Raw genomic sequence first — 24,044 nt, 5'->3', positions numbered from 1 at the left:
TGAAGTTTTCTTCAAAGAGCACACATCACAGAATATTTGAGGTTCCACAGAAAGAGTGTTTCCCTCTCTACATTCCTCCAAATCCCCTTTCCTTTTGTGTTATGCCTTTTAGATTGCAAACCTCAGAGAAGGGAGTGTCACATTTTTAATATTTATCTGCTGGTGCGGGAGGTCTGGTGCGGGTGGAGAGAGAGAGAGAGAGAGAGACAAAGAAATGCTTGAATCTATAAATATCTGAGTTGTTAAAAAACCATCCTGGTTCACTCTGGGCACTCCTCTTTCTCAATCACATTCTTAGTCTTGTGCATTATTGGAAGCATTAGATATGCCTGTTAATCATCATCACCATCATCATCCTTTCAATGTATTCCCTGGCATCCACATCCCTCCAAATCTCCTTTCTCATTTTTAAAGGTATTTTAGTTTGTGAACCCTAGGCTTGACCCTAGATTATCACTGACATAAACTGATCTGAGAGATTTCTTTTGGCTGAAGAGTCATATCAAAATGTGCTTCAAGAAAATAAATTTGTTGGTTCACAGAGAATCATTTAAATAATAGATTAAAAAAATCTTTTTAGTTCTATTTAATCACTTCCGGACTCTTGCATTTTTTGAAAATTACAGACTGTAAATATGGAGGTTGGTCTCCCATAGTGAGAATGCACAGTGATAACTAGTGCTGTGCCAAAGCCTGTCTTCCAGTTTCTAAAAGATTTTCTTCCCTTGTGGATACATATTGTTTCCTTTTATGATGATGATGATGATGACGATTAAAATTAAAATTAAAATAACAAACCCTGCACTGATTCATTTCATAGCAAAATGTGATGGACTTTCAAACTCCAGAATTCACGCCATCAGGTGCTGGGGATAAGCATTAGGGAAATGGAAAGACTTGATGTCTATTCTGAAAAAAATCTGCATTACAGAGGAGGCTTCACGGTGCACGTTGTTTCAATGGCATTTTGTTCCAAAACACTTTACCCTTCACACTGTTTCTATTAAAAATATCCCTGCTTAAATGTACTACTAGTCTCTCAAGTTCAATGGAACTTATTTGAAGTTCAGAGTGTACAGAGTTGCAGCTTTCATAGGTCTGGATACACTGATGATGAACCTAAAGAGAAAAACAACTAGCAGACTTTTAGAAGACACCTGAAGGCAGCCTTGTTTAGGGAAGCTTTTAAAGTTTAATAGACCATTGTATTTTAATATTCTGTTGGCTGCCTTCAGGTGTTGTTGTTGTTGTTGTTGGAAATATGAGGATTTGAACAATTCTTAAATCAAGTGAAGTGAAAAGATAAAGGAAGAGATGAAAAGTAGGTGTGTCAAAGTCCTATGAAGAACAAAAATGCCCTGGTGAATCAAACTTGGAGAAATCAGTGGGGAGCTGGCTGGGATCAAACCAAGAACATTCTGCATGCAAAGCCTGCACTTAATGCTGTTGAGCTATAGAAGTCCTCAGAATCCCTGTTGCCTGTAGAGGCACTTATCTGGGCTATATGAAGATAGCAGGAAGTTTAAACTTGTTTCCTGTTGTGTGTGCATGTGTGTGTTTACACTTGAAAGATTCTCAGGACAGACACCTCTGTGAACAACCAAACACCCCAATTAATGTGAACATTAATTAATTCTGTCCCTTCTCCCTTACACAGTTCTCCTTTTCTAAGTTCTAATCATGCTGCTTTACCTGATAAATTGTGCACTCAGAAAATATCTCCTGGGGAAAAAGGCAGGGAGACACAGGCACCAGGTAGGGGCAGAACTCTGTGCCTCCAAAATATGTGTGTGGCAGAGAACTCCTTCTGAGCAATCACTGCCAGGGAGCACAGAGGAAAGCCCTTCTCCCACAGCAGCTAGAAAAGGCAAGGAGAGGTGGAGCCCATCGGAATTGCCAATATAGCCACCTTCTGCAGTGATCAAAGACAAACAGCAGGAGAAGTTCATGAAAGCCCCTGCAATCCTCAAATACAAGTTCCTTGTATGTTATTCAGGAGACGTTAGTGATAGGCAACAAGAGGGAGGTAAAATCCTTCACCCAGAGCCCAGCAGCCAAACTGCTCAAAATTAAAGCGGGAAAAGGAGGGGGGGCCCAGGACACTTCACATAATGGACAACTTAAATGTATGGGCAGTGTCATAACAAGACTGTCCAAAGCTGATCAAAAGATCCCCTCCTATTCTGAGGAATTAACCATTCATGACAGATTTGATAAAAGCAAAAAATGGAATCTCAGATTTCATGGCAGATAAGCAAAAACGCTTAAAGAAGTGAAAGTGAATTTTATTGTTTCTACTGACTTGTGATAATTTTATTCTGGATACATGCTCGTTTTAGACCTGCCTTACAAATGGAGATTCTGAATCTAAGTCTGATTAACCTTGCACAAAGTGTTTTGAGGTATCAAAGCTTCACAACCCCTGCATAAACATACAAACTCTTGTGAAGAAGGCAGCCTGAGGCAGCAACACTGATGGAAATACCACATATACTGGGATCTTGAATGACTTTTTAGGAAATCTCCTTGTAGATGGTCCTTCAAGTGATTTTGACAACAACAACATTATTATTTATACCCCATCCATCTGGCTGGGTTTCCCCAACCACTCTAGGCGGCTCCCAACCAAATATTAAAAACACAAAACAGAATTAAACATTAAAAACATTAAAGACAGATGTCTTTAAAAAGTAATATAGTTGCTTATTTCCTTGACATCTGATAGGAGGGAATTCCACAGGGCAGGTGCCACTACCGAGAGGGCGCACTGCCTGGTTCCCTGTAATCTCAGTTCTCACAGTGAGGGAACCTCCAGATGGTCCTCAGAGCTGGACCTTCGTGTACAGGCTGAACAGTGGAGGTGGAGACGCTCCTTCGGGTATACAGGACCAAGACTACTTAGGGCTCTAAAGGTCAGCACCAACATTTTGAATTGTGCTCAGAAGGCCTCCCTGAAAACGCATGGCAATTTGGTCTGCTCAGTGTTGGAATATAATTGATCAGTCTAAGCAAGCCTTATAGATCTCCATCATGAGCCAATGATGGCACAGGGTCTAATAATTGCAACCTCCACTTGTGGTTCGTGGTTGGCATGCAACTTCTGAAACTCCCTTAGTATGGGGAGAAACAGCAGAAATGATTACAATCAATTTGATTATTAGAAGAGAGATAAATGCTACTCCTGAACTGAGGGTTTTTATGACATTCCAAAATAAAATCATATTTACCTTATCATAGTTAATGTCTCAGTTTGTCCTACATAGTAATGAAAGGAAGAAAGCTGTAATGTGTTTCATTAAAGGGAAGAAAAATAAGTTAAAGAAAAATGTCATTCTGAAAACTGAGTACATAAAAAGAAAATATAAAACCAATTTAAGTAATTATTCCTAGACTTGGAATAATCTATTCACAACTTAAAGATGGGGAAGGACAGAAATACTCTGTTTGTGAATAAAGCTACAAAGCTAGCAACAGATAGCTTTGTTTTCCATGAATTTATCTAATCCTCTTTTTAAACAAACAATATAACACAAAAGGGGCAGTAAATCTCTTGAAAGCAACAATACAAGAAACATGAAAGTTCTTTTGGAGAATTATGATTTATTGGAATCGAACCTTACTAGAAGTAAAGAAAATTGCTGGCTAACACTCTTCCAAGAGACACTTTGATACACTATTTCCCAACTTTCATGGCATCATCATTCCTGACTTAATGGAACACATGGCTGATTCAACCATTCAGAGGTCCCATTGCTTTTGTAAGCTGTGAGGGTGTGCCACTCTTCACCAATCAATGAAATATAAAGGTAATGTGATTTAGATAATTTGGTTATGCTGATTATTAGTTTCTTCTAGCTAACTGTCCCCTGGTGTTCAGCTCGGGCCTCACTACAATAACATAGCATTTGGGGAAAAAGATGCAGCCTAATAACCCAAAACTGGAGGCCAAGATGGAGAAGATCTCCACAGCCAACATATATTTTCCTTTTGTGCTCAGGTAGGATGGGATGAAGGTCAGCCAAACACTGCAAAAGATCAACATACTGAAGGTGATAAACTTGGCTTCATTAAAGCTGTCAGGCAACCTCCAAGCTAGAAAAGCCACGGTAAAGCTGACAATAGCCAAGAAGCCCATGTAGCCTAGTACACAATAAAACATGAGGACTGACCCCTCATTACAGAACAGTACAATTTCCTTCATCATGGTATGCATGTCTAAATCTGGGAATGGGGGAGAGGTTGACAGCCACAAAGTACAAATGGTGGTTTGAAGAAGAAAGCAGGAAAGGACGATGGAGGTGGACAATGGTTTTCCCACCCATCTCCTCATCTTGGATCCTGGCTTGGTGGCCATGAAAGCTAGAACAACAATGCTGGTTTTGGCCAATATGCAAGAAACTGCCACTGAGAAGATCATGCCAAAAGCAGTTTGTCGAAAGAGGCAGGTCAGTGCATCAGGTTGGCCAATGAATACCAAAACACAAAGGAAGGAAAGCAAGAGGGAGATGAGGAGAGTGTAGGTGAGGTTCCGGTTGTTGGCTTTGACTATGGGAGTATTCCGTTTCTTCAAGAAGATTCCGAGCACCAAAGCAGTGAGAAAAGCTAAGGAAAGAGCCAAAGTGGCCAAAATTATCCCCAAAGCTTCTCCATAAGACAAGAAGGTTATTTGTTTTGGAAGGCATCCATCCTGATCATTGTTTGGATACTGGTCGCCAGGGCATTCAAAACAGTCATCCATGTCTGGAAAGGAAAAGACAGGTTTCTATACATGGAAATCTTCTCTGTCATGCTTGGCAGAAATAATGCATAAAATTGAAAAGCCTTGAATTATGACTCATAGGTAAGTAAAGGACATAACCTTATATGGAGCAGCCACTTTTGGTTATGATCCCCAACAATTAACATCTTGGATCCATGTGAAGGGCTTTCATGGCCCTTTCCTGGGCTGTGATCACTTTCCCCCTGTTAATGGTGGTGCATAGCTGAGAGCATACATGGCCATTGTTAATATATCTGCACTGCCCAATCATCATTTATCAAGGAAGATTCATGGTTCTTGTACTAATTTACAGAGCCTGATATCATTTTTAAAGGAACCCCAGTACATCTCCTACCCCTCTGGTTTGAGATCTTCCCTTCTGGACATGGATGACAATCATAGCAGCAAGAAGGTTTCCCTTCCTTCTTGGCCCGGGTGTAACCTAAAGCGCATTTCTCATTACACAAAGAAAGAGGTGGTGTCTGTACAAAAATAAAAGAAGATAATGGTTTCAGCGATTGCATCTTGCTGGCACAACAAAGAAGGTGAAATCTACAGTTCAGAAATAGCATAACAATATAGGAAAATGCCACCTCCAGCCCCTGATAGCACTTTTCATGCAGCTGCAGGCAGAATCAATTATACCATTGGTAACACTGCCTTTACCAACACATCTTAAAGAGAAGACTTAAAACACAGTATTTTGGGAGAAAGTTTATATCTATTGAATATAATGATGTGCAAATCAAACTGAATTTGGCAATCAAAATAGAGTCTGGACAGAAAGTTCTCTAAGGCAGGAGGGATCAGGTCACTCCACTCTCCTGGACCTGTTTACAGGCAATGCCTGCAGCCTTGGAGTGAAGAATTTGAAGGAATACTTCCTTCTTGTGAGAAGCAGGTAGACTCACTGGCTCAATGTTTTCCCCAGTTTGCATGCCAAGCCAACAGGGCTCACCCAGTGACCCAGTGAAAGCTAATGTAAGGTGATGAAAGTGTGCCCTTCACTCACTACTGCCTCAGCTATTTACCACATCATCTCTTGATTTGTCTTACTTTCCTGGACTAACACCCAGTTAAAACAAATAAATGAAAACACCACTCCAACAAATTACTCACACCTGTATGAAGTTGGTGGAAAAGATGAGTCTTGGCCCCGAAATTCTTACAAGCAACTACTGTGAGTGAAGGTATACACAATGTATGATTCTTTTTAAAATTACTATTATTTAGAATATTAGTAACATCGTAATGAATCAATAATTATTTGGCTTCATCAAACTTCGACTATGCATTTCAGTTCATGAGTTCATGTTCCCAGATGTTATCAGGCCTGTGTTAATCTGTAATTATTCCCTATCACAGTTGCCATAACTCATTTGGAATGTATATTTTTAGGTTGGTGAAATGACGCCCAGAGAAGTGCAATTTCAATGGATTTTCTAGCCAAGTCTATACTGATCTGAGAAGAGAGCAGATTAAACACTGGGGAAATGACTGGATAAGCTCTAAAATGGAATTTACCTGGTTAAAGCTGCTGGGCCATACAATAGCATCATCATTAATTGTGAGCCCCTTTTCTAGGGGAATCTGTGGGTCCATTTTTCCAACTTTGACTCTAAGAAAGGACTCATTTTGGAATGTGACCCAGTTGATAATATCAAATCCAACTACTAATGCTCCCTTTTGGTCAAAGGAAATCTCTTCTCCGGCACTATTGTTGAAGGAGACACTTCTCAGAAAGTGCTGGAGCTAAATTGGGGGTGGGGAAAGATAATGATGATCTACAAACGAATTCCTTATGACATGAGTGAGATTATATTTCACACCTGAGAGCTTGGTTCATGATTTGTTTAAAAGCTGACACATCATTATATGGAATGACCAGTTGACCTACAGTGCATTATATTAGAGGCTACCACACCCTTTTGCTGTGAAGATTCTTGTGTGTAGGTAAAACTTCTTTCAAACTGTTTAACAGAGTTTGTCTTCTTTCTCTTGGAAACGGTGAACAATGACAAAAGTTGTTTTGAAGATGACTCACCAAAACTGTGAAGTCTCGGTCAAAAGTTCTTTATTCCCCAACTGGGTAAAAGCATCACAGTAACAAAGAATAGTTTTCAACTGTTAAAATAAACAGCAATTAACAGCACACTTTCAAAAAACACACTATCTTATCTCGAGTATATCGTAAATAACAGGAACAGTCCTCCAGTAGCTTTTACAGGCAGCACCTTTCGGTTAGACGTCTGCCATCAGGTGTCTGCAAACTACAGGCTGATACTTCATATTTTTATTGGCACTTGCAGCTGACACAAAATAAGCTCAGAGTGTCACTCCCATATATAAAAGAAAGTTCTGGAACCCTCTAGAAATATCCAGTTGTTTCTGATAGAATGATTCCCCAACACATTAGTATTGTTCCATATAAGTCTCAGTTTGCCAACACACATTCAATCCACTGTCATCTTCAAGCACAGTGATGACTGTGAACATCTGTTCTCTCCACGTCACGCCACCCGTTTTGGCTTGTGATGCAGTTTCCCCTAAACTATAGCTACCTACCACACACCTGTTGTCCAAGGCGGGGGGGGGCAGATACTGATGCAGGTCTTTTGATTTATCTGCTGGTTTGTAATTTGGGATGGTGCTTCAGCTAGGTGAATGATCAAGATCAATGTGGCATGGCCCAATGGATGACACAAAGGGAAGATGGAAGTGCACCTGTTTTAATCTTCTGAAAGAATGTGTAGCAGGAAAGCTGATAGGGGAATACCAGGTTGGAGCCTGGGATACTTTTGTAAAAAGGTAAGATAAAGGTAAAGGACCCCTGGACAGCTGAGTCCATTCAAAGGTGACTATGGGGTTGTGGTGCTAATTTTGCTTTCAGGCTGAGGGAGCCGGCATAAAAGGTTTGTGTTGGAGATGGGGATATGATCAGCATGGAATGCTACAGAATGGGCTTGGAAGGAAGGAGACCACAAAGAGAAAGGCATTCCAGGATAGATCATGAAAAGAGAAGTCTGAGAAGGTTGCATGGAGAGGAAGACTGAAGAAAGACAGTAGAGAGAAATCAAGGAACAAGAGACACATTTTGGGACATGCACGATGAGACAAACCTTTAGTTTCCTGCATATATGATGACATGGAGGTACACTGAGCAGGAATACATGTGCTTGGCCTCTGAAGATATAATTTAAAAATCTACAAGAGGAGACCCCACCATTAGCTCAATGTGTATATATTTATATAACTTTTGCATTGATTGAATCAGAGCATTACCTGCCATGTATGTTGGTTTAGCTGGTTCCCCATTATTCCATCTGCCATTGCTCTGTGTTTGAATTTGGAGCATTGCATGGTATGCAAAGCATGTGCCACAGTATATAGAGCATTGTAGACACTGTAGCTTTGTGCAGTCATGCTCATTTCTAAAACAGTCCCAGGAAGGGTGTCAATCTTCTCCTGTCCAGTGCAGAATGTCTCATGGTTCTTATCCAAATGAGTATGGGGGAATGAACAGATGAATGCTTCTTCCCAGAAAATCTTCAGAAACCCATCCTCTCTTTCTATGGTAGGGTTTCTCATCTGAATAAATTTCTGGAATCCTAAAAGATCCTTTGAGTAAACTGCCAAGGATAGAGCCCCATGGAGGATATCTATTTCCCATCCTCTTTGAATGGGAAATGATGTGAAATCCATCTGTGCAGTCATTATCCAGATTTTCGATGTGGCTTTAAATGGTACATCATCTGCTTCTGCAAGCTTTGGCACCATTCTCATTACCATAATGGTAAAAATTTCACCATGAACCACCACAGCGCTGGCAGTGCTTTCCTTAACAATGTGGATTATTTCAGAACCATCAGCCACCATTTGACTGAACTCTCCAGAAAACTTAACTTGAGGAAATCTTTCTATAAAATCAAAGCAGATGCCACTCTGTGCAAACATGGGAAGAACATTTTGTACAAATCTCTCTCCAGTGTCATCACTCAGAGAAAGCACCCCAATCCACATCCAGCTGAAATGCAGCAGAAGGTGGAGTATCCCATTGTACTGATGTGTCCCATCTGGGGACATCCATTGGGAGAAAAGTGTTTGCACATTGTTTTCCATCATGGGAGAAGAGCCATAGATTAGCTAAAAGGAAGGGCAACAAAAGTTGAGCTACGTATAAAAGAAAAGTGCTGAAAAAATGTGCTAAGAAGCACCAATTCAACAGAAAACCAAATTTCATTTTTAAAGTAAATTTAAGTAAATTTGATTAGTAGTTATCAGTAGGGATAATCCACCATTTCATTCCTTTTTGGAACTGTTAGTATTTGTACTTTATCTTTTAGAAAATGTATTTTACAAAGAATAAATTGTACTGGGGAAAAGAGAACCTATGCAATATAATGTAACATCTGCAAAATCCTGTGGTTCCCATTAAGGTCACAGACATGTTGAATCATTGTCTTGTTGTTTTGTTAACTCCCTTTAAAAGTGTGTGTTTGTGTGTTAGTCTTAGTTAGGAGGGGTGGCAGTTGGAGGTTGGCTGATAGTTTCCACTCTTGTTTTGCTGAGTGTGGAAACTTAAAAAACAGCTACATTATTAGTGCAGGTAATTATACTAATTTTTAATACGGTGTTCAGTGCAGAATTGATTCCCTTATTTTTCTACTTGCACTGCTATGCTTTCAGACTGCTAGATTGGAGAAAGTTGGGAAAAGCAATGAGAGCTCACCCTGTCATGGGAAATTGAACAGCCGTTATCTTTTTAACCTTGGTTTTACCTTGTTTCCCCTAGGTATTCCACATAGGTTTGCATATATATTAAAAGCCCCTTTTCAGTATCCATGGAAATACATTAAAATATTACCAATGACCTATTCTTTTTAAATAACTGCTTCAGCCAGTATCAAAATATCCCTGTTCTCTTGAGGCCAAAATTGTTTTATCCTTGAGGTTTGTGATTTATCTCCTATTTTAAAAGATGCTCAGGTACAAGTACCAATATTCAGCCTGAAGGGATATCATCAAAGACCACCATCCATGCTCTAGGCACACATCTTACCTGGGGCATCTTGTATCTGCACAGGATGGTGGCCATCTGGAGACAGGAGTCTGAGTTTGATCCCCCAATGGCAGCTATTGGAATAGTTTCAGCATCACACTTGTAATTAGGGATAAATCTGCCTTGCTTGGATAGAAGTTCAAGAGAGGCTTGATAGGTCCAACTTGCAATGAAATGGTTGTTATAGATGTGGAAGCCGAGTGTGACATTGGGTAGGATATGTGGATTCTCATTTATCTCCTTCACAGCAAACGTCAAGGCCAGCACATGCTGATATAGTTGTGTCATTGGCCTGAAAGAAAAGCAAAATATATTGTATAACAGTGCATGCCCAGAAAAATAGATTGTATGCCCATAGTCCATGGAAATTTGATCAGATTAGATAGATAGATGTGAACATTTGGATTTCCTGTACATAGCTTTGATCAATGCTTTTTTCTCTCGTGGTATGCAGGGGTACGCATACCCCTAAACATTTTGTGAATCTAATTTCAGCCTCATTGAGTGGCAGTATTTCAATATGAATAGGAAAATGACAGTACCCCTTAATATTTTTTTTAGAAAAAAATGCACTGGCTTTGATGTTGATAAGTAACAACCTCTTTGCGCAGATACAAGCACAACACTCTGTTTCCCCTGCTATTGTTTCCTGAAAACTCAGTATCAACATATTTCCCTGTCTATTTGTCAAAAATCACACAATACTGCCAATGAATCCTTTATTGAACAGATTCAATCCAGTGAAATATGTAATGAGCATGGGAGAAATCACAAAAAATTTACTTTCCCCCACAATTTTATTATTTTAATTGTGATCACCAATATGGCAACAGTTTAGGAAATAGAAAGGTTTCTACCAATACAATGTTATGTTGGTATTTGTATATTTTGTGCATATACCACAACAGAATGTGACCTAGGGCCATATTTCAAGTAGGAATGAACTTTATGTTGCAGAATGTAAGTAGTTGTTCCTGCCAACTCTACTATCATTGTTGTTATTACTATACCTAATGATGATAGTAATAATATATTATACTGTTTAATGTATTGAAAATGCCTGGTCATCCATTCATACAGCCCTGCCCAAAGCTGGTAACAAGGTCAGTTCCAAATCTTAGTGATAAACCATTCATGGCAGGTTTCAGAAATGTCAAATATGGATTCTCAAATTCAAAGTTTCACATGGGTAATAGCTCCAAAACCTTAACAAAGTGAAATTAAATAATATTGTGTCTGCTGTCTAGTGATAATTTCATAATGAGTATGGCAAATTTGACCTACCTAATAAATTGAAATTCTGAATCTAATGTTGGCATAACTTGCACAAAGAATTTTGAGGTACACCTCAAGATCTTCCACCCCACCCCCAATAAGCATCTAAACTACTAAGAACGAGAGAAGTCTAGTAGAAATCATTGCCATCTTCTTAATCATCATATGTCAAATGCAGAAATATACTTATTAAACATATATTTAATATATAAAAACCACAATTCCTTACAAAATGTCATCAAAAAATTCAGGAGAGGGAGGTTTACGGAAGGTTAATATACTTGAAGATATATAAATCTGAGACATGATGCCACCAATGATGAAGTCCCCAGACTGATAATATTGGTGCAGAATTGGAAGTGGATCCATAATAGAACACTGAGCAATAGGAAACTTGCACATTATCATTCAAGTATTCTTGATGAGGAAAGTCTCACTGAAATGCATGCGAAAATGTGGTCCACTTAGGGTAAGGAAATCAGTGATCAGTCTGAGAGAGCCTTGGATCCAGCATGAGCTGTGAATGGTACAGGGTCTGGAGAATGCTTCCTCCAGTTTTGCTTCATAGTTTGCATGTGGCTATTTTCACTCCCCTGGGATGGAGAAGAGAGGCAGAAATGTTTATGATTAATTGGATAATTACACAAGAGATAATTGCCAGTTCTGAGTTGAAGTGTTTCTATCAGATTGCAAAAGAAAATCATGTTTACTTTATCATAGCCAAAGTTTCATGTGGTCCTACTTAGTAGGGAGAAAAAGAAAGTTTTATTGGGTCTCAGCATAGAAAAAAGCACGTTAAATAAAATAAGCCAGCCAGAAAACTGAGTCTGTGAAAATAAAATATATCACCAAAAGTGACTTATTGGAGGTAATTGTTCTTGTATGTGGAATAATATTTGCACAATTTAAAGATAGATAGTAATCCATTGTTTGGGAGTTATCAAAGATTTCTAATATTCATTTCCCTTTACAGAGATCTGTCATGAGGCCCACAAAAAATGAAACTTCCGCAAATGAACAGGAGTGTCACTGTGGACCTCTGGAAAGTGACAACCACTTGCCTATTTGGCCTACAAATTGACACAGCCTGGCAGATTGGTGGGGGTGGGGGTCCAATAAACTCTTTATGACTAGCTGCTTTGCTTTCTTTCATTAACTCTAAGCCAGAGGAACATAGTCTGCTTGCTAGTCACCTTTTCCATGGCGCATTTGCTGGTGGTATTTGAAACCCAGTCAGATGGGCAGGGTATAAATAAATAAATAAATAAATAAATAAATAAATAATAATAATTATTATTATTATTATTGATTAATTCCTTCATGGTGCTCACTTCTGAGTGTGATAGGCTTCATCTTTCAAATGTGCATAGATTCAGCTCTTCAAGGGCAAGGGGGACATCCAGGTCTTCCAAGACAGAGTCTAGATGTTTTCAATTGCTGTGTGAGAAACTTTGTTTTCCCATGAGGAAGTACAGTTTTTGATAGATCTCTGCCCATCTCTTCATCTGCTTGCTGCAGTCTGTGATGATCTCTCTAGGCAAGGTTTTCAGTGGTGCAGTTTTCCTATTGCTTCTAATGCTGATTCAGTTCCTTTCTATGACAGTGTTGCCTCTGAACAGTGTTGTCCCTGTTGAGTTGAAGACTCTGACACAGCTTTAACCAGTAGTCATTGGAACGTTATCTCACATTCTGCTAGGCGTTGCTCCTTTTCTTTCCCAGTGCACACTTGCAGTTCATAAGAACCTTGCACTTTGCAGTGAAAACAAGCTCCATATTCTTAATGCCAGCCACAAACCAATTAGGGATCTGCTGCTCTTTTTTGCTGACATAGCTGTGTTGTTAGTTGCCTCTCTGATGTAGTTTCACCTTGCTTCAATGCACATTAATAGTGCCTGTTGAATGGAATCCCAGAAGCATTCACAAAATTCTCTGGCAGCAACCTGCAATCTACCTCAACTCCCATGTACCACCTTCTCTAGCTCTCAGACAGCCTTTCTCAATGCTGGGTCCCCATATGTTGTTGGACCACAACTCCCATCATCCCCAACCACTGGTCCAGCTAGCTAGGGATGATGGGAGTTGTAGTTCAACAACACCCAGGAAGAAAGCCTTTCTAAGGTGTATAGCCCTGATCTGGGTTTTTATTAGGGATTTTAAAGAGTACATGAAAAAAACATTGTTATGGAACAAAAATATCGGTACAGTGGTACCTGGGGGTACAGATGCTTCGGGTTACAAATGCTTCAGGTTGCCAAAGTCCACTAACCCAGAAATAGTACCTCGGGTTAAGAACTTTACTTCAGAATGAGAACAGAAATCGCATGGTGCTTCAGGTTAAGAACAGTTTCAGGTTAAGAACGGACCTCTGGAACGAATTAAGTTCTTAACCTGAGGTACCACTGTATGTAATGAGTGGAGTTTTGCGGGGTCAAAGAAATGAAGAAATGGTTGTAATAGGTACAAAGCTAGAAGTAATATAAATATAACACAACAATGAAAAAGATTGAAAATTTGAAGTCCCAAAACAGTGAAAGGAAGTCAAAATCTATGTATGTTTTGTTATGTATTGTGAATATTATGGGTGTTTTTGTTTTGTTTTTTCTTTTCCTTTTTGGTTTTATATGTATAATTTATGTTGTACATAATTTTGCTTTGAGGAAAAAAAGGAAGTCCTATTAATTTTTTTAAAATTTGGAATGCATAATTGGCTTTATTGTTTGCATTATGACGTAGCATGATTTAATTTGATTTGATTTGTTACCAATTGGAATGTTATTAATGGAAAATTTTATATATATATATATATATATATATATATATATATATATATATAGTTTATCCATTTTTTTCTACCAAACAACCAAGTTCAAACCAAGTTTGTCCCTTTCTTCCCATGGATTACACCCAGTTTCTCCATCCCTCTGCTTTTAAAGATGTGGTGCTTATGATTAAAAACAACAATAACTAGGTGTTGGATTGCGTCCATAGTTGTCTCCCCACAAAGCATTGCATTAGCATTCAATAGTGAGTTGATGGCTGTCCAGCAAAGCAGTCAAACAAGTATTTGACGTTCTCTATTGCTTTCCTTCCTCACCAATTTATTTATATTTATTTTATTTGTCAAATTTCTATGCCACTCAGCCGAGGATCACAGGGTGGTTTACAATTTAAAAACACATACATGCATAACATGGTAACAAACAAAAATAATACCCCCCTACCCATAGTTTGCTTAAGTAGTCAAAGGCCTCAGCAAAATGATGAACAACAACCAGCGTTTTCACAGCTGCCCTGCCAATGACCTTTGAATTACTTATGTGGAGAAGAATTTGGTACAAATTATGTTCTAAAACATGAATGCAGGTTTAGACTAATATAGAAAGTCTTCGGTCAGCAAATGGCAGCACTATTCTCGGTGGATTTAAATTTAAAAGAAAATGTCATGTTATACATCACAGCAAACACTTTGAATCCTTTTTATTTGTCATAAATAAGTGTATATATATCTGTGTGCACATGTGTGTGATATTAATTGGAGCCAAACTACATGGGAAGGGAGTGAACTCTTTCATCAGCCCATGGTGATCATGTCAGTCTACCCAGGCAGTTTCCCACTCATGCATGTGCTGATTTTAAAGCCTTCTGGCCACTGCTTACAAGTGGGTTTCTAACATAGCATTTGCTTGTTTGTTTGCATTCTGTATATGCTACCATAAAACAAATAGGTCACTTAGTGTTTCATTTATTTATTTTTAATAAGTTAGAAATGACAATGAAATAAATTTCATAGGTGCTCAATGTCAAGCCAACCCTAGACATTCTTTGAGATTAAATCTACAATTTTACCCCCTATAGTCAATTCCATACTTTTTTTAGCCAGTGATTTGTTGCATGGATAAATTGTAGCTGAACATGGCTTTGGCAGTACAGTGGTACCTCGGGTTACAGACATTTCAGGTTACAGACGCTTCAGGTTACAGGCTGAAAACAGATAACGTACAATGGGAATGTTTGGAAGTCTTTTTAAAACCTCAACTACTTTTTCTTCATATATTATATGTAACCCGAGGTACCACTATATATATATATAGTGGTACCTCGGGTTACATACGCTTCAGGTTACATATGCTTCAGGTTACAGACTCCGCTAACCCAGAAATGTTACCTTGGATTAAGAACTTTGCTTCAGGATGAGAACAGAAATTGTGCAGCGGCGGCATGGCGGCAGCAGTGGGAGGCCCCATTAGCTAAAGTGGTACCTCAGGTTAAGAACAGTTTCAGGTTAAGAATGGACCTCCAGAATGAATTAAGTTCTTAAGCCGAGGTACCTCTGTAGACATTATTTTTAGCATTTAGCAATGCTTTGTTTCTCCAAAGAAAATGGCCTCACTCTGACTTTCCCTTTGGCATTTGCCCTTTGGAGAAAATTGTAACCAATCCACAACTTTCTGTGCCACTAAAGAACAGAGGTGGCATATGGACCAACATGTTTTCTATCAAAAGGGCCACTCAGGATCCAATCTCTGAATAAGTGATTTTCTCCCCCTGCAATTATCTAAATCACAAAAAATGGGCATAGCCCAAGAGACTGCCCAGAAGGCATCATGAAACAATCAACAAGTAAGCCTGAAAGTGCTTATAAATAATCCCCCTTGGACATAGGAGCATAAGGCAGACAGAGATTTGTTAGCAGCCTTCCTGATGTTTCTTCTGCCCACCCCTATAATACTGGTCAAATGTCATATCAAAGTGTTTGTAATCTCAGCAGTTAATCAAGATGTTCAGAGTCAATCATTTAATAGTAAAAATACAACTGATAAATGATTCTTCTGCAGCTGTATTGACACAGTCAGACATCATTCAACAAAACCTATTTAACTAAGGCAGGTGGTATGGATGGGGAAAGGAAGGACTGTATTTAGAGTGAAACCTTGTTGACAGTATGTTGCCACTATTGGTGTTGCTGTTTCTGCTTCCTCCCATGGTGTGCAGACTAGATGATGTGACCAATCTTCTCCTTGTTCCCCATGAGTGGTACCAGCCAGGTGACCTCATCATTGGTGCAATTACTTCTCAGATATTTTACGTTTTCTCTGAAATTCTTTTCAAGGAGCACCCTTCACAGAAAATGTTTGAGGTTCCACAGTAAGGATCAATCCCCACTCTCCATCTTCTGGGCTTGGTCAGTTCACAGGGGAATTGTCTTGATAACTGACAGAAATCCTGTTGGCCAGCTCCTCATTCTCAATCACATTTTGAATTTTGTGCATTCTGCTAAGCTTTCAGGCAGTACATATGGACTTTATTTCAGTATATTCTCAGGCATTTAGTGTATTTATACTGCTGATATGTCATTGTTGTTGCTGTTGTGTTTATTGAGCTTAATTGCTTTTTTAGTGTACTTGTTATGCTTTGAAAGTCAACTAGAAGCTGATTTTTAGTAGTAAACTAAAACAAGGAGAGATATCTGAGAGTAACACTTCTTGGAACTAATGAAATTGATTGTAATCAACAAAAGCGTATCCATATTAGGTTCATTAGTCTTCAAGGTGACAGTAGACACTTCATTTCTCTCTCTCTCTCTCTCTCTCTCTCTCTCTCTCTCTCTCTCTGTGTGTGTGCGCACACACACACACACTGATTTTTGTGCATCATTCTTAGATATTTTGCAGGATGCTTATTTGTTGCACACACACAGACACACACTTCATGTTTCTTGAACCCAAGCAGCTAGTAACAAAAAATTGAAGGGGGAAACATAAACACTGGGTGGTATTCAGAGTAGAACCATTGAAATTAATTGCTATCACTCAATAGCCAATCATTAACCAAAAACTGTTGGGATACTGCCAGGGAGACAAAGTCCATCATGGCCCCATGTCGCCTCCGGACGTCCATCGATCTCCCGTAGACACGCAGTATCAGCAATTAGCAACACGAGCTCCAGAAAATAGCTTGCCACATTCCAGGGCTGATGCATGCTCTTATCAGCAGATAATGCACAGCGAAAGATGCACGCAGGAGAGCATTGTTTATAAGTTTATTCTGCGTTAGTCAGAACAGAGAAAAACATGACTGCCTGCTTCAGTGTTGAGGCACCGAGAGAGAAACGAAAGCAATAGAAAACATAAACATCCTGTGAACAGGAAATGTGCAGACTCTGTGACTCACAAAGCCTGCTCCCTTTTAAGGTGGAACGGAAATATCCTAACAGATAGGGAAGAACCTTCTGGTATCTTAAAGATTAAGGATTGTATTCAGACTAAAACTGCCATCTTACATATTACTCATCCATCATCATAGGTCATCTGATTTAAAATTAATAGGCTTGCACTGTAAGTTTCCTCCCACTAAAATGAATGGGTCTTTTTAAAAAGTCAGATTAATTTATTGGGAATAAATGGGAATAAGTGTAACAAATATGATGCAGTTACATATATGCCTATTCCTGAGTAAACCCCACTTGTTTCCAGGGGATTGTGGTTTGCAGCAGAAAGTCAGTCTCCAAGAGGTGTCAAAATACTATGCAGAATATAAATGCACTCATGCAGCCTATATTATATGTGTTTTAAGGAGGAAGGTGTCTCTTAGCTCATAAATAATATGTTTATTTCCTGCATTGTAAACTTTTCTTCTGAAATGGTAAATTAAATTGCTTTGTTTGCAGAATGCTGACAAAATTCTACCAGCACACCATTGCTGTGGCATTTGCTGTGAGAGAGATCAATGAGAATCCAAAGATTTTACCCAATGTCACACTTGGGTTCCACATCCATGACAGCTACTATGATGCAAGGATGACCTATTGTAGCACTCTAGGTCTGCTCTTCAAGTTGCATAGATTTGTCCCCAACTACAAATGTGACACCCAGAAAAACCTCATAGCCATCATTGGAGGACTTGGCTCTGACACATCTTTCCATATGGCAGACATCTTAGACTTGTACAGCATTCCACAGGTAGGAATGTATTGGAGACATGGGAATTTCCATAGATAACACTGTTCCTGTGTCATTTGTCTGCCATTCCCATGCTGCAGATGGAAGCAAAAAAGGTTCATATTGAGGGACTCTGAGTTATTGGGGTTTGGGGTTCCATTGATCCCTGAATACAATATCTGAACAACTGTTGATAAAAAGCGGAATTGAAGAAACCACTCCCTCTACAATTCCTGAGGGATGACAATTCCTAGAAATGGTATACTGCTTCCATATCTCTAGAAAGTTTAGCTGAAATACTCCTAGTATAATACTCACAGAACCTACAAACAACTTCAAGAAATATTTCATTGACAAACAAGCACATTCTCACATATAACAGCCCTAACACATCTCTACCCTATTTCATCATTTATTTTTAGCTGACATATGGTTCATTTCCTTCAAAGGAGAGCAATAAAAGACAGGTTACGTCTTTGTACCACATGGTGCCCAATGAAACCCAAGAGTACATGGGGATTATCACATTGTTGAAGCATTTTGGATGGACATGGATTGGACTCTTTACTGTGAATGATAACAGTGGAGAACATTTCTTACGGACAATGGAGTCCTTGTTTTACCAGAATGGAATGTGCTCAGCCTTCACACGGCAAATCCCACACGTACCCCATTTCAATGAAATTGGTGATGTTCTTGACCTAGCCTCAAATATTTATATACCATTCACAGATGATAAAGCCAGTACATTTATCATCTATGGAGAATCTTTGACACTGACGTGGCTGACCGTAATTATAGTTATGCGGGATCCTATAAATAATGAAATCATGTCGTTAAGAAAAGTGTGGATCTTGACAACCCAGACTGATTTTGTATTAGTAGGCTTTCAAAGAGGATGGGATCTCCAGTTCTTTCAAGGCACCATTGCATTCTCAAGTCATTCAAAAGAACTTACAGGGTTCAAGCATTTTCTTGAAGTTGCAAAGCCTTACTGGACCTCAGGAAATGGTTTCCTCAAGGACTTCTGGGAGCAAGCATTTGACTGTACATTTCCGACTCTTCATGAGCGAACCAAAGTAAATGAAACATGTACTGGTGAGGAGAGATTGGAGAGCCTTCCTGAGCCACTGTTTGAAATGAGTGTGGCTGGCCACAGCTACAGTATCTACAATGCTGTCTACGTTGTGGCTCATGCTTTGCAAGCCATTTACTCTACTAGAATGAAGGACCGGATAATGTTGCGCTATAAAAGATTTGAACTTCAAGAGCCACAGCCTTGGCAGGTAATGTCATGGAAAGGAAACCTTATTTTAATGAACTAATTTGTGCAAGGCGCTACTACATATGGATAGCCACTCACAACTAACTAATGTAATGATAATAATAATAATAATGGATTTGTGCACTGCCTTCCCAAGATGATCATTTTTTTTAAAAAAAGCTACAATGATTTTTAAATTAGAAGAAGAAAAGCAGAGTTAAGGCTTAAAAACAACAGAAAATGAACACCTAGGCAGAGATCTTTTCATCAATCTGGAAAATCACATGGAAAATAAGAATGCCTTGACTCATTTCCAGAAAGTACAGATAATGAACGCAGTAACTTAACAATAATATTGTTGTACAGAACACGGGGAGCCCCAATGAAAGTCCTACTCTGAGTTATTGTGAGCATCTGATATTTTGGAATTGTCCTACTCAGAGTAGACCCAGTAAAGTTAACAAACTTAATTTAGTTATGTCCATTAAATTCAAGAGTTCTACTATGAGTAGAACTAGTATTGAATGCCCGCAATAGTGTTGTATTTTTCATTCACAGATGAAGTTTTCTGAGTATATTGGGCCTGGATTTTTAATTTTTATTTTTAGTTTTCAACCAATGTTTAAAACATTTTACATTTGCAGCATATATTTTTCCTTGGTTGTTGCAAAATAGCTTTTTTATGTATTGATCTTTGTTGGATGAAGCTATTTAAACAATATTGGTTAGGGTGGGTTTTTGTAAATGTTCACTAAGTTATTATGCTGTCTCTTTCTCTTTCAATTAGCTCCACTCTTTTCTTCAAAGAATTTATTTTAATAACTCAGCTAAAGAAACAGTTTCATTTAATGATAAAAGAGAAATAGGGGGTGGATTTGACATCATGAATTTTGTCACATTCCCAAACAAGTCCTTCCGTCAAGTGAAAGTTGGATGGGTGGATCCTGAGGCTCTTGAAGGAAAAGAATTCATCATTCATGAGGACATGATTGTGTGGTACAATGGTATTCACCAGGTTTGGATTCTAGGATATTCTTTGGCTTCCCTTCATTTTCCAGATGCGTCATTTGGGTACATGAAAATCCCCTTTTCTGTACAATCATTTCTGTTTCTACTGGATAGGACCATGGAGAATATGAAAGGGGACGCAGGCAGCACTGTGGTCTGAACCACTGAGCCTCTTGGGCTTGCCAGTTGGAAGGTCAGCAGTTTGAATCCCCATGACGGGGTGAGCTCCTGTTGCTCCATTCCAGCTTCTGCCAACCTAGCTGTTCGAAAGCATGCCAGTGCAATAGATAAATAGGTGAAAAGGATAAAGGACACCTGGAAGGTTAAGTCCAGTCAAAGGCAAATACAGGGTGGGGCACTCATCTTGCTGCACGCCAAGGGAGCCAGAGTTTGTCCAAAGACAGCTTTCTGACTCATTTGGCCAGCATGACTAAACTGCTACAGGTGCATGGAGGAACGTGACAAGTGCCAGAGCACACAGAAATGCTGTTCACCTTCCCACCACAGCAGTATCTATTCATTTACTTGCACTGGTATGCTTTTGAACTGCTAGGTTGGAAGAAGCTGGGACAAAGCAATGGGAGCTCACCCCATCACATGGATTTGAACTGCCTACTTCCTGATTAGCAAGCCCAAGAGGCTCTTTGGTTTAGACAACAGCACCACCTGCGTTCCTAGATAAATAGGTACCACTGTGAGGGGAAGGTAAACGGCGTTTCCATGCGCTCTGAAGTGAGATGACCGCTGCACCCCATAGGCACCTTGACTGAACTTAACCATCCAGGGGTCCTTTACCTTTACCTTTACCTAGAGAATCTTACTGCCCTCCACATCCAAAATTCAGATGCAACATTTTGCCTTGCCAAAACAATGCTGTATTTTTGGCAGGTGAAGTGTTGGTGCTGTGTCTTTCTTAAATATGGAAGGGTTCTACAAATTTCAGAACAAAATTGTTATGATGCCACAAGTTGGCCATCACAATTTCTACTGGGTTGTGGTCACCAGAACAAAGCTTTGAATGGGGAAAGAATGTCAGTCCCTTGCATATCCAGGCAGGGCTTGAAGCTACACTTTCTGACATTGTGTGTGGAGAACCTCAGTACCAGAGGCTAATGCAGACCAGATCTGTTTGGTCCTCAAATACCTACCAGGTCATGCCCCCTCTCATTGGTGTATGCATGTGTACTTAGCTGCACTGCAAGTTACAAAGGTAAGCATTACATTCATTGTCCAATTTTGCAGTTAGTATGCAAACCCCGCATTTTTGCGTATGACCACTGGGAAAAAGTTCGTTACCCCTGAAGAGGAAGAGGGCAATATCAAGGCTATATCCTGATGATGGTGGTGGTGGTGGTGGTGGTGATGATGATGATGATGATAATTTATTTATAGCCTGCCCATCCGGCTGGGTTTCCCCAGCCACTCTGGGCGGCTCCCAACAGATTAAAAACAGAATAAAACATCAAACATTAAAAACTTCCCTAAACAGGGCTGACTTCTGGTCAGACATCTGGTCTTTTAAAAGTCAGATAGTTGCTAATTTCCTTGACATCTAATGGGAGGGCGTCCCACCAGGCAGCACCACCAGAAGGCCCTCTGCCTGGTTCCCTGTAACCTCACACCTCGCGGTGAGGGGGAAACGCCAGAAGGCCGTCGGAACTGGACCTCAGTGTCCGGGCAGAACGATGCAGGTGGAAAAGCTTCTTCCGGTATACTGGGCCGAGGCCATTTAGGGTGCATTACTGAGTATTTACGTAATTTCTTTGTTTGAACAGCAGAACTTTTTATATTATTATTTTAAAACATCTTCTCTGTTTGTGGACAGGTGGTGCCTATTTCTGTGTGCAATGACTACTGTCACCCTGGCAATCAGAAGAAAAGGAAGGAAGAGGGGAAATTTTGCTGCTATGATTGTGTCCCATGCCCAGAAGGGAAGATTTCAAACCAGAGTGGTATGTTATGAACATAAAGAAAGAATAAATGTCTGTTAGGCAATGAAGTTATTCATCACCTTTTGATAAATTGATTTTTGCCTAATTTCATGGTTGGAGTGCCAGAATGCACCAAAAAGGATGTTATGCAGCTTCCCGTCACTCCCAGTATTCCATTTGTTAATACAACTCTTACATGCTGTACATCACTATAATAGATACATTCTATTCCAATACGCTAACCCTTGAACAAATGGATTCAAAATAATAGGAGCAGTAGCTACCATGTGAGAGGCAGAGAAATTCACCATGAATCTTAAATAAATTGCCACTGGAATGTGAACTTGTTCTATTTTTCCCCCCTTTCAGATATGGACGACTGTTTCATGTGCCCAGAAGATCAGTATCCAAACAAGAACAAAAACAGATGTGTTGCCAAAACTCTGAACTTTCTTTCTTATGAAGAACCATTAGGGATCAGCTTAGCCTCAATTGCTATTTCTTTTTCTCTAGTCACAACTTTTGTGCTAGCAATATTCATTAAGCATAGAAACACCCCCATTGTCAAAGCAAACAACCGGGACCTCACGTACATTCTCCTTGTCTCCCTCCTACTCTGCTTTCTCTCTTCTTTCCTATTCTTTGGTCAACCTGGCAAAGTGACTTGCCTCCTCCGACAACCAACTTTTGGCATCATCTTCTCAGTGGCCATTTCTTGTGTGTTGGCCAAAACCAACACTGTGGTTGTAGCTTTCATGGCCACCGAACCAGGTTCCTGTATGAGGAAGTGGGTAGGGAAAAGACTGTCTCATTCCATTGTCCTTTTCTGTTGTGTTATCCAAGTAAGTATTTGTATTGTGTGGTTATCAACCTCTCAACCATTCCCTGATTTAGACATGCACTCAGTAACTGAAGAAATCATTCTGCAATGTAATGAGGGGTCCATTGCTATGTTTTATTGTGGCCTGGGATACATGGGTCTCCTGGCTTTTATCAGCTTCATTGTGGCCTTTATAGCCCGCAGGCTACCTGATAGCTTTAATGAAGCCAAGTTTATTACTTTCAGCATGTTGCTATTTTGCAGTGTTTGGTTGTCCTTTATCCCAACTTTTCTGAGCACAAAAGGGAAATACATGGTGGCTGTGGAGATCTTCTCCATCTTGGTCTCCAGTGCTGGGTTATTGGGTTGCATCTTTGCCCCTAAATGCTATATCATTGTTCTGAAGCCAGAACTGAACAGCAGAGAACAACTAAGGAGAAGAAAGAATTAAAGGAACTCTTGATTCTCCCACCTTTTGTATTGTTTGTGTTGTTTCATATGAAGGGTACTGATTTTGGGAAGGGCTTTTGGTTGGTTGTCCAGCCAGAACTTGCCAGAACTCAGTTTGGGCACCTCCCTGGTGGGTGCCATTGCCATTGTAAGGAAACAACAGAGGCATTTATGATGTGTTCCAGCACATCTTTTCTAGAAAAATAACACTGAATTTAGGAGAAAATAGATTAATATTAATCAGTGAAATTTATTTAAATGGTCTACTTTGGGTGCCTTCAAGCAAAGTGGTTATTGAGAATTTGTTCTTCACAAAGCTTGTGGAGAGGTTATATAATGCCGTTTGTTTATTGAGCATTCACCCTTATTTGGTTGGAGAGAGATTTTATGATTTACCAGCAATTATGACTAGCAATTATTATTCCACGCGTTTGAATGTATCCCCCCCCCCACACACACTCCTTATTCCATTTTTTAAAAGTTTGCTTGTTGCACAAGAGCACTTTAATTCACTTTAATTTCAAAAAGCTAAATTTGCCA

The 24,044-nt window shown here is 39.5% G+C and overlaps 1 protein-coding gene across 1 annotated transcript; it reads left to right on the top strand.

Annotated features, from left to right (window-relative positions):
* Window positions 1–16,035: 16,035 nt before the first annotated feature.
* On the top strand, window positions 16,036–23,505 carry LOC128399184 (vomeronasal type-2 receptor 26-like). Its single transcript, XM_053360433.1, has 6 exons — window positions 16,036–16,238; window positions 17,761–18,052; window positions 18,454–19,317; window positions 20,083–20,310; window positions 22,129–22,255; window positions 22,604–23,505. The coding sequence occupies exons 1-6, from the start codon at window positions 16,036–16,038 to the stop codon at window positions 23,503–23,505; spliced, it is 2,616 nt and encodes an 871-aa protein (XP_053216408.1).
* The last annotated feature ends 539 nt before the right edge of the window (window positions 23,506–24,044 follow it).

Source organism: Podarcis raffonei, chromosome 13 (assembly GCF_027172205.1).
Source record: "Podarcis raffonei isolate rPodRaf1 chromosome 13, rPodRaf1.pri, whole genome shotgun sequence".
Taxonomy (NCBI): Eukaryota; Metazoa; Chordata; class Lepidosauria; order Squamata; family Lacertidae; genus Podarcis; species Podarcis raffonei.
The sequence above is the reverse complement of the archived record's forward strand: the minus strand, read 5'-3'. Positions and strand labels throughout refer to the sequence as shown.